We start from the raw sequence: 10,694 nt of genomic DNA, 5'->3' as shown, positions 1-10,694 counted from the left end.
ATATATATATATATATATATATATATATATATATATATATATATATAGGCGCTGGGGTCTGAGGTCTGGTCCTCAGGATTGGGCAAGAGATGCTCTTAACTACTGAACCACCTCTCCAGCCCTTTCTGCATTCTCCTTCTCCTTCTTCTTCTCCTCCTCCTGCTCCTCTTCCTCCTCCTTTTCCTCTCTGTCTCTGTCTTTTCTGGATATCAGGGTGGGGACTTCAGAAGTGGGGGAGATGGGAGCAGTGAGCCTTCGAAACTAAGCTCTGCCTGTTCCCTACAGGCCATCAGTGTGAGGTGATGTCCCCCTGCACTCCAAGCCTCTGCGAACATGGAGGCCACTGTGAGTCTGACCCTGGCCAGCTGACTGTCTGTTCCTGTCCCCCAGGCTGGCAAGGTACACCAGTGCCCTCCTCTTCTCCTTTTTCTTCTTTTCCCTTCTCTCTTCTTCCTCCTTCTCTTCCTTTTCCCTCCCCTTCCTCTTCTGCACCTTACTTCATATTGGGTGATGCTAGGGAGCCCAGAGGGATACACCCCTGCTCTGCCTTTGAAGGTCCTTCATTCTGAGAAAAGACAGCTGGATCCAGACATTTGTAGCCTGTGTGAGTCAGCTTAGGGTAAGAGGGAGCCATTAGGGGCTGAGGATGCTGGGATACCTGAGGTTTGATGACAAGTTTTTGAAGTAGTGACTTCAGAGCGTCTATTCGCCAGCTAAAGAGATAGGCAGGACATAGTTCAGGAGTGGCATGTGCCAAGTGCCCAGGTACGAATGCCTGTCTGCCCTTCCTTGCCTCAGAGCTGCAGGCACCCTCAGACTCTACTTTACCTTTGACCTTAATTGCTTCCTGTCTCACCACCAGGCCCACGATGCCAGCAGGATGTGGATGAGTGTGCTGACGCCTTACCCTGTGGCCCCCATGGTACCTGTGCCAACCTGCCAGGGAGCTTCAGGTGCATCTGCCATGGGGGATACACTGGGCCTTTCTGTGATCAGGACATTGACGACTGTGAGCCCAGTAAGTACGGGGAGCGTAGGGCGGTGCTGCCACAGGGAACCCACCCATGAAGCCATACTGTGTACCTGACACTGTGCTGCTCTCACTCTCCTCATGTGTCAGGGCGTTAATTCCACCCCCCAGCGCCGTGGATGAATAAGCAGTGGGCTGGTGGGGTGACTCTCTGGGGAAAGGTGCTTGCCTGTAAGCCAGAGTTCAATCTGATGAAGTTGTCTTCTGATCTATACACACACATACACACACACACACACACACACACAGAGAGAGAGAGAGAGAGAGAGAGAGAGAGAAGAAATAATAACCCCAAAATGTTATAAAAATTTAAAAAATATGTTTTATTTAAGCCAATTTGGAAAATATTTCATTTCCACTTATAAGCCTTCTAAAATTTGAGTTTAAATTTGCAGCTTATCTTATCTGGACTACAGCTATATCAAGGGCCCATTAGCCTCACGTGGCTAGTGGTAGCCACGCTGGTCACCATAGGCCTGTGCGTGCTCAGGAACCAGTAGCACACATATTCCTTGGGCCCCAGAGCCTCTGTGGGTTCCAGAGTCCAGGGTGCTTAAGTCTGTTATTGTCAGGTGGCTTAATGTTTGCAAATAGCCTCTGCGTATCCTCCCGAGGATTTAAGTCATCTCTAGATAACTTTTTTATTGAAAACCTTGCCCGTATTATTATTATTACTATTATTATTATTATTTCTGAGACAGGGTTTCCCTGTGTAACCACCCTGGCTGTCCTGGAACTCTCTCTCTGAAGATCCAGGCTGGTCTCGCACTCACAGAGATCCACCTGCTTCTGCCTCCGAGTGCTAGGATTAAAGGCCTGAGCCACCACGCCTGGCTACATTTACTTATTATTGTGGGCAAGTGTGTGGGTGTGTATGTGGCACGTGTGGAGGCCCCCCCCAGGACAGTTTTTGGGATTCTGTCCTTTACCTTGTGGGACCTGGGGCTCCAATTCAGGATGTCAGACTTGCTGGCACATGCCTTTACCCATGCTGGGCCATCTCGCCAACCTAGACTTCCATTTTTAATTTGAAGTATTGTATGTATGGTGTGTGTGTGTGTGTGTGTGTGTGTGTGTGTGTGTGTGCGCGCGCATACTGCATGGGATTTGTGGAGGCCAAAGGAGAACTTGCCGAGGTTGGCTCTCCCTTCCGCCTTGTGGGTCCTAGGGATTGAACTCAGGCAAGCGCCTTCATCAGCAGAGCCATCTTGCTGGACCCTCCAGATGGCTTGAAGTACCGAACACAACGCACACACCGTGTATGTGTTTATACTCTATTGCTCAGGGAGTTCCAAGGAAAAGGTGTGCATGGTCAAGTCCTTAGGCAATCTCTGAGTTTCACTATTTTTCGTCTGTTGGTTGAACCCACAGATTCTGAACTTCAGAATAGGTAGGCCCAGCTCTATAGATCAACAGGGCTTTTTATAAAAAAACTTTTTTACACTGATTTATTTCTGTGTGTTACACATGTGTGCCGTGGCATTCGTGTGGAAGCCGGAGGACAACTTGTAGGGGAGGCTTGACCACAAAAATGGACAAACTTTCATCTCTGACCAAGAGCGTCTCTTGCAGGCTGGGTGCGGTGGTGTGGACCTTCAGTTTCTGCACTCGGAAGGCAGAATATAGGCAGAATATGGACCAAGCCCAGCCTAGTCTACCTATTGAACTCTAGGCCAGTCATGGCTACCTAGGTTCAAAAACAAGCAAGCACACTAGAAGGACGGTGCCCTCTGGCTTCCTCCCGAGTCTTTCCCTGTGGGAAGCACTAGGTCAGGCCAGGCTGATGCGGGCGTAGGGAATGAGCAGACTTCCTTCCCGCTCTCTGCAGACCCCTGCCTCAACGGCGGCTCCTGCCAGGACGGCGTGGGCTCCTTTTCCTGCTCTTGCCTCACCGGCTTTGCTGGTCCTCGCTGTGATGGAGATGTGAATGAGTGTCTGAGCAGCCCCTGTGGCCCTGGCACCTGCACTGATCACGTGGCCTCCTTCACCTGTACCTGTCCGCCCGGCTACGGAGGCCTCCACTGTGAGACTGACCTGCCAGACTGCAGCCCCAGGTGGGTGGGGTCTGGGCTGGAAACCAAGGCGCCTGGGATGGAATGGGGGCCAGAGACGGCTTCTTGGGCTTGGCATCTATCTGCGGGCTCTCAGGATGATTGCACAGCACCCTCAGAGGACAGGGCAAGGCTAACTGGAAGTCACAGACTCCAGTCCTCTTGAGGCCCAGGCAGAGGCAGGGCCCAGAGGTGAAGAGAGCAGGTGAGATTTTCACAGGGCTGTAGCTTGCTGAGGACAGTGAGGGTCAGGAATTGGGATGCACTTAATCCTGGGAGGGTCAGATGGGCCTCCAGGTGGGGGAGCTTGACCTTCTCGTCCTGCCCTCCAGCTCCTGCTTCAACGGAGGGGCCTGTGTGGATGGCGTGAACTCCTTCAGCTGTCTGTGTCGCCCTGGCTACACAGGCGCCCACTGCCAGTATGAGGCTGACCCCTGCCTCTCCCGGCCCTGTCTGCACGGGGGCACCTGCAACCCCAGCCACCCAGGGTTTCAGTGCATCTGCCGAGAGGGCTTCACTGGGAGTCAGTGTCAGGTGGGTGGCGTCTGTGGTCTTGGGGGAAGAGTCAGGGGTGAGGCGGGGCCTTCGGGGCATCCTGAAGGGGGGTGCCCGCCTCGTTTCCAGGGTCTCTCGCAGCGCTGACCTTGAAGGCTTCTCTTGCAGAACCCAGTGGACTGGTGCAGCCAGGCGCCCTGTCGGAACGGGGGTCGCTGTGTCCAGGCTGGGGCCTACTGCGTTTGTCTCCCTGGATGGAGTGGTCGCCTCTGTGACGTGCAGAGCCTGCCCTGCAGGGAGGCTGCAGCCCAGATGGGTGAGGAGAGCATGTGGCGTGTGGGGCGGAGGGTGATTCGCACGCACCTCTTGCTGGTCTAAGCCCGATGAAGGTGCCACATAATGCACGGGTCCAGTGAGCTGCGTGGCCCGGTATGCATGTAGAATAGCTGGCCAGGATGGGGATCGTATCGGTCATGGTTAGACGGCTGGATGGCGTGTGTGTGACTGAGGTGGTAGAGGCGGCAGCGTCGTGTGTTGTGGAAAGAGGCCACGCCAGCTGACCCGTTACCTGAGAGCCTTTGGAGTGTGGGTGAGACACTAGCGGTTGATGACAGCTGGGCTGCTGGATGTATGTGTCATGCGGCCGGAAGAGGGAAGGGTGCACGGCCACCTCCGTGCCTGACGTCACTCTCTGCTTCTCAGGGGTACGGGTGGAGCAGCTGTGTCACGCAGGCGGGCAGTGCGTGGACCAAGACCGCTCCCACTACTGTGTGTGTCCAGAGGGCCGCACGGGTAGCCACTGTGAGCAGGAGGCGGACCCCTGCACAGCCCAGCCCTGCCAGCATGGGGGCACCTGCCGTGGTTACATGGGGGGCTATGTGTGCGAGGTAAGTGTGCCTCTCAGGGAGAGGAGGCAGTCATGCTTGGGTGTGTTTCTTTGTCCTGTCAGTGGACCTCTCTCTGTGTCTCTGTCTCTCTCGCTCTCCCTCCCTCCGAGGTGAGGGAACAGGGACGCTTCATGTGTGGCAGGCAAGCCCTCTGCCACTGAGCTTCATCCCTTGTCTGCATGTCTGGCTTTTAGGTTTCTGGTTAGTTTTTTTTGAGACATAGTCTCTTTGTGTCGCCCTGGCTGCCCTGGAGTTTGCTGTATAGTCCAAGCTGGCCTCCAGTTCACAGAGATCTGCCTGCCTCTGGCGTAAGTGCTGCTGCTAAAGGAGTGCACCGCCATTTCTGTTTGTGTGTCTTTCCCCCTTTCCTCTTCGTCTTTTTTCTTTTCTTTCTCTCTTGTTTTTTTGGCTTTAACTTTCAGAGATCTGCCTGGTTCTGCCTCCTGAGTCCTGGGATTAAGGGGGGTGCAACCAGCCTTCACAGCCTTTTCTTTTCCTCTTGTGGCTTTATGTGTGTGTGTGTGTGTGTGAGCACTGGATGCACACAGCACACACACACACACACACCAGAGGAAGGCATCAGGTATCCTCCTCTGTCACTCTACTTTGTTAGGCTGCCAGCTGGTGAGCCCCTGTGACCCTCTTGTTGTGTGTGCCCAGCAAGCATTGTAAGTGGGTGCTGGGGATTTGAACTCAGATCCTCATGTTTGTGCGGCAGGCACTCTTACCCACCGAAGCACTTCTTCAGCTCCTCAGCCTCATGCCTTTATGGAAGGATTTGGGCATGTTTGTGTGAGCTTCTGTCTTCAGGGCGGTGCCTCTGTGGGTTTGAGTGACTTGTGGGTGTCTGTGTCTGGGTGTGTGATTTGGGGTAGTATATGTCCGTCTGTACTGAGTGTGCTGTGTCCTTCCCAGTCTCACTCCGACCAAAAGTAACTTGAAGGAGGAAAGGCTTTCCTTAAATTTCCAGGTTTCAGTCCATCATTGAGGGAAGCCACGGAAGGTCCCAGAGCAGGGCACTGCAGGCTGGAACTGAAGCAGAGACCGCAGAGGAATGCTGCTTACTGGCTTGCTTCCTTGGACTGCTCAGCTACCTTTCTTACACAGCTCAGGCCCACCCGCCCAGGGGGTGGGGCCTCCTATAGCAGTCAGCAGTCAAGAAAATAGCTCACAGACATGCTACAGGCCGATCTGAAGGAGGCGGTTTCTCAAGCGAGATTCCCTCTTCCCAGAGATGTCTAGGTTTTGTTCAAGTTGATAAAAAATAACAAGCACAGTGTGTTTCCTTGTACTGGGTAAGTCTGTCCTCTCTGCTGGCTGTGTTTTGAATGTCTAGGTATGTCCGTTTGTGCTGGGCTTCCGTGTGCTCACAGGTTTGCCCGGGCATGGCCGTCTCCCGGGGCTGAGTGAGTTCCTCTCTTGCCTTGATACAGTGTCCAGCCGGCTACTCTGGTGACAGCTGTGAGCACGATGTGGATGAGTGTGCTTCCCAGCCCTGCCAGCACGGAGGCTCCTGTATAGACCTTGTGGCCCACTATCTCTGCTCCTGTCCCCCTGGCACACTCGGTAGGTCAAGGCCGGGGTTGGGGCACAGGACAAGAGTCTCTTGCCTCTGCTGACCACTCTCCCACCCCCTAGGAGTTCTCTGTGAGATCAATGAGGACGACTGTGGCCCAGGCCCATCCGTGGACTCAGGTGTCCGGTGCCTACACAACGGCACCTGCGTGGACCTGGTGGGCGGTTTCCGTTGTAACTGTCCCCCAGGATACACAGGTCTGCACTGTGAGGCAGACATCAACGAGTGTCGCCCGGGTGCCTGCCATGCAGCGCATACTCGGGACTGCCTGCAGGATCCCGGGGGAAAGTTCCACTGTCTCTGCCATCCTGGCTTCACAGGTGAGTACGACAGACACTCTGGCCAGGAACCCAACCGTGGTTCTGCCATTGTGGTCGAGCGTCCTGCCTCTGCCTGTCCAGGGCCTCGCTGTCAGACTGCTGTGTCCCCCTGTGAGTCCCAGCCCTGTCAGCATGGAGGCCAGTGTCGTCCGAGTCCGGGCCGTGGAGGTGGGCTGACCTTCACCTGTCACTGTGTCCAGGTAAGTGGAAGAAATGGAGGCCCTTGGGGAAGGGTATATCTATAAGGGAAAAGTGGAAGGCCAAGGGATTCTGAGAGATGCTGGGTGTACTTAATGAAACTGTGGCTTGCTCATTTGGCCTCCTGGGGAAGGGAAGGTTGCTGGAATTGGAGAGGATGGGAGAGGCGGGGTCATGGTTTCTCAAGTCTTGACCTCCACTTTTCTCTCTCTTTCCCGCCCCCCTGTTTCTTCTCATTACCATTTTTTGTCTTTGGGTTCCTTCACCCCATCCATCACTAGCCATTCTGGGGTCTGCGCTGCGAGCGGGTGGCACACACCTGCCGAGAGCTGCAGTGCCCAGTGGGTATCCCATGTCAGCAGACGGCCCGCGGGCCACGCTGTGCTTGTCCTCCCGGGCTGTCCGGACCCTCCTGCCGGGCCTCTAGGGGGTCGCCCTCAGGAGCTACTAATGCTAGCTGTGCGGCCGCCCCCTGTCTGCACGGGGGCTCGTGCCTGTCTGCACAGAATGCCCCTTTCTTCCGCTGTGTATGCGCTCCGGGATGGGCTGGTCTGCGTTGCGAGACCCCGTCCACAGCCCCTGAGGTCCCGGAGGAGCCACGGTGCCCGCGAGCCACTTGCCAGGCCAAGCGAGGGGACCAGAACTGTGACCGCGAATGCAACAGCCCGGGCTGTGGCTGGGATGGCGGTGACTGCTCTCTGAACGTAGACGACCCCTGGCGGCAGTGTGAGGCATTGCAGTGTTGGCGTCTCTTCAACAACAGCCGGTGCGACCCGGCCTGCAGCTCTCCAGCCTGCCTCTATGACAACTTTGACTGCTACTCTGGTGGCCGAGAACGCACTTGCAAGTGAGTCTGTCCGTCTGTAAGTCGCACTGTCGGTCAGTGATTGGCACCTGGCCCATTCTGCATGTCAGTCCATCTTTGGACCATCTGATGGTCTGTCCCTGCTACCACCAGGACACCTGTGTTTTCATCCACCCGTTTCCACCTACGTGCCTCATCTTTGCCCATTTATATTTTCACCTACGTATCTTGCCCATTTGCTTCTGTCTGCCTGCAGTTTCATATTACATCTGTCCATACTGACGACTTGTTAATACGTCTTTCTTAAAAATTTAAAAATTAAGCTGGGTGTAATTGCCCACCCATTTAATCCCAGCAATTGGGAGGCAGAGACAGGCAGGTCCCTATGTGAATAAACGGGCATCCTGCTCTACGCAGTGAGTTCCAGGCCAGGCAAGGCTACGCAGCGAGGCCCCGTCTCAAAACTAAAACCAGCAAGCAGAACATTACATTTACTTATTTGTGTGCGTGTTTGTGGAGGACAGAGAACCACCTTGTAGGAGTCTGCCCTCACCTTCTACCCTGTGGGTTCTGGGGCCATCGTACGCCCAGCTCCCTGTGCTTTTTCTTGCCCATTCGTCTGTCTGATCGCTAGCCTGGTGTGTGCCATCTGTCTGCCCATCCTCTGTGTCCCCCTTGCTCATCCGCATGCCTCTTCTGGTCGTCCTCCTGTCCCATGGATTCTCTGTCTCCCTCTGTGTGCGTTCCAACTCCTTGCTCCCCTGTCGTCTTATCTCCTTGCTTGTCCCTCTCTGTCCCATGCATTCTATATCTCTGCATCCTTTTGTGTGCCCTCTGTTTGTTTGGAACCCTCTCCTACCTTTGTCTCTTAACCACAGAGCCATCTCTCCAGCCCCCTCTGGCTCCTTCTTATTTTCCATTTCAACCTTCCCCTTCCTCACAGCACCCCAGTCACCCTGACCTCTGCCATCCCTCAGGGGCTCCACATCTGCTCTTTCCTGGGAATGCTGTGCTTCCTCCTACCGGCTGACCTGTTCTCTCCCTCTTCCCCAGGAAGATGGTGCTATCCACACTGAGAATGCCTCCTGGGTGGCCCAGCACTGCCCCTGCTTCCCAGTGTGTCAGTCCAAATAGTACCACGTGTATGTTTATGTTTGCCGTTTATTGTCACCTAACTGGGATGTTGCATACTCTCCTCATCTCCTGCCACATCTCTTTCTGCCTGCAAGGATGCCAGTTCTGGGGCAAGGATTTGTGGGTGGCATCTTGGTGAACGTGGGAGCCCAGAGCAGGGCTCAGTTAAGAGTTGATATATTGATATATTGAGCACCCCCAATCTCAGATCTGAAACCCTGAATCATGTGGAACATGGGCAGGAAAATCCCCTCGTTTACCTCATTGACAAGTTGCAGTCAAAATTTAGGCACAGGTTGGGGAGTAGCTTAGTGGCAAAGTAACCTCGATGGCATGGAGCAAAACAACTCCCCCAACTCAGGCACACTAAAAACAGTTACTTTTGGGGGTGTGTGTTTTTGTGTTTACTCTCAGGCCTCGTCCCTGAGGTGCCCGACATAAATTGCGGGCAGACGGCTGGGATGCAGCTCAGTTGGTGGTGTTTCACTCGCTAATATGGGCAGAGCCCTGGCTGTGGTCCCAAGCATCCACCTAAACTGTGAGGGGGGTGCATGCTTGTAATCCCAGCTCTCAGCAGGTGGAGGCAAGAGGATAAGCTCAAGATCGCCCTCGGCTACAAAGCTTTATTTATTTATTAAAAAATAGGGTTTCACTGTGTAGCCCCGGCTGGCCTGGAATTGGCTATGTAGATCAGGCTGGCCCTCAACTCACCACAACATCCGTGCCCCTGCTTCTGGAGAACTGGGTTTAGAGGTGTGTGCTAGCATGACCGGCTGACACAGCGAGTCTGAGGCCAGCCTGAGATACTACATGAGATATCATCTTAACCTTAAAATATTTATAGAAAGTTATTGCAGGGGCTGGGGAGAATGCTCAGCAGTTAAGAGCGCTGGCTGCTGTTGCAGAGGTCTTGAGTTCAGTTCCCAGCAGCCACACAGTGGCTCGCAACCAGCGATAATGGGATCTGATGCCGTTTTCTGGCATGCAGGTGCACATGCAGATAGAGCGCTCATACACAAAATAAATAAATCTCTGTGCCAGGTGGCATCGGCTCACTTCAATTCCAGTACTTGGGAGGCAGAGGCAGTCGAATCTTTGCAGTTCAGGCCATTCTGGTCTATAGAGCGAGTCCCATGACAGCCAGGGATGGACAGAGGAAACCCCCCGTCTTGAAATAACTAAAAACAAAACCCCTAAAAAAAAAGGATATTTCATTTACTTGTGTATATACTATTTAAGCATATATTCAAATATTCTAAAGCCCACATTAATTTGAACTCTGAAATAATTTTAGTCCCGGGTATTTTAAAGTAGCAACAGAACCCGTGGTTATGCAGCCAACGACTGCATTTGCGGAAAGCTTGACATGAGTAAGGACATTCTGTCCACCTTGTGCAAACACTGACCGGCACTGCTCGTTGCTGCGTGTGCATTTAGGTGGCCGGGGGAATCTCTGATCTTGTGCTCTGTGCCCCCAGCCCGGTGTATGAGAAGTACTGCGCCGACCACTTTGCAGATGGCCGCTGTGACCAGGGCTGCAACACTGAGGAGTGTGGCTGGGATGGGCTGGACTGTGCCAGCGAGGTTCCGGCCCTTCTGGCACGAGGGGTTCTGGTCCTCACCGTTCTCCTGCCGCCAGAGGAGCTGCTGCGTTCCAGCGCCGACTTCCTGCAGCGGCTCAGCGCTATTCTGCGCACTTCGCTGCGCTTCCGCCTCGATGCGCGTGGCCAGGCCATGGTCTTTCCTTACCACCGGCCGAGCCCTGGCTCCGAATCCCGGGTCCGGCGCGAGCTGGGTCCCGAGGTGATCGGGTGAGTGACTGTGGCCCAGCGCTGCGTGCCGTGGGCTGGGCACTCGTGATCCAGACCTTGTGTTTCCCGCTTCTTAGCCTAGAGCGCTCCTTGGCAAAGCTTGCACAACCTTGGCGGTCGGGTTGTCTCCTTTGCTGTTGGCGCCTTTGCTCACCCTGCGCACACTACAAGGAGCCTAGCTGCAGCGCTAGAATTTTACCCTTCAAACGCAGGTGACAGCACCTCCTAGCGGTGACCCTGAGAAATGCCTCCAGATTGTCCCTTGGGAGAGAATACGGGGAGGCAACAGAATGGGGTGAGGGGTGGCTTCGCAAAATTGCACATCGGGTCTAGTGCTGCTGTCCCCACCAGAAGAGGCAGATTGTTTTCACGGCAGTCAAAGGCACG

At 54.4% G+C, this 10,694-nt stretch overlaps 1 protein-coding gene across 1 annotated transcript in view; it reads left to right on the top strand.

The window, feature by feature from the left end:
* The window catches only part of Notch3 (notch receptor 3), a 49,636-nt gene that overhangs the window by 18,142 nt on the left and 20,800 nt on the right, over positions 1 to 10,694 (top strand). The window contains exons 15-25 of the mRNA XM_055612076.1: positions 286 to 399; positions 863 to 1,018; positions 2,859 to 3,084; positions 3,414 to 3,615; positions 3,745 to 3,892; positions 4,279 to 4,463; positions 5,897 to 6,029; positions 6,102 to 6,359; positions 6,441 to 6,559; positions 6,839 to 7,404; positions 9,975 to 10,307. Coding sequence (XP_055468051.1) covers positions 286 to 399; positions 863 to 1,018; positions 2,859 to 3,084; positions 3,414 to 3,615; positions 3,745 to 3,892; positions 4,279 to 4,463; positions 5,897 to 6,029; positions 6,102 to 6,359; positions 6,441 to 6,559; positions 6,839 to 7,404; positions 9,975 to 10,307 — 2,440 coding nt within the window. The remainder of the gene's footprint in view (positions 1 to 285; positions 400 to 862; positions 1,019 to 2,858; positions 3,085 to 3,413; positions 3,616 to 3,744; positions 3,893 to 4,278; positions 4,464 to 5,896; positions 6,030 to 6,101; positions 6,360 to 6,440; positions 6,560 to 6,838; positions 7,405 to 9,974; positions 10,308 to 10,694) is intronic.

The sequence above is a fragment of the Psammomys obesus genome, unplaced genomic scaffold, assembly GCF_907164565.1.
Source record: "Psammomys obesus unplaced genomic scaffold, mPsaObe1.curated_primary_1811, whole genome shotgun sequence".
In the NCBI taxonomy this organism is placed as follows: Eukaryota; Metazoa; Chordata; class Mammalia; order Rodentia; family Muridae; genus Psammomys; species Psammomys obesus.
The sequence above is the reverse complement of the archived record's forward strand: the minus strand, read 5'-3'. Positions and strand labels throughout refer to the sequence as shown.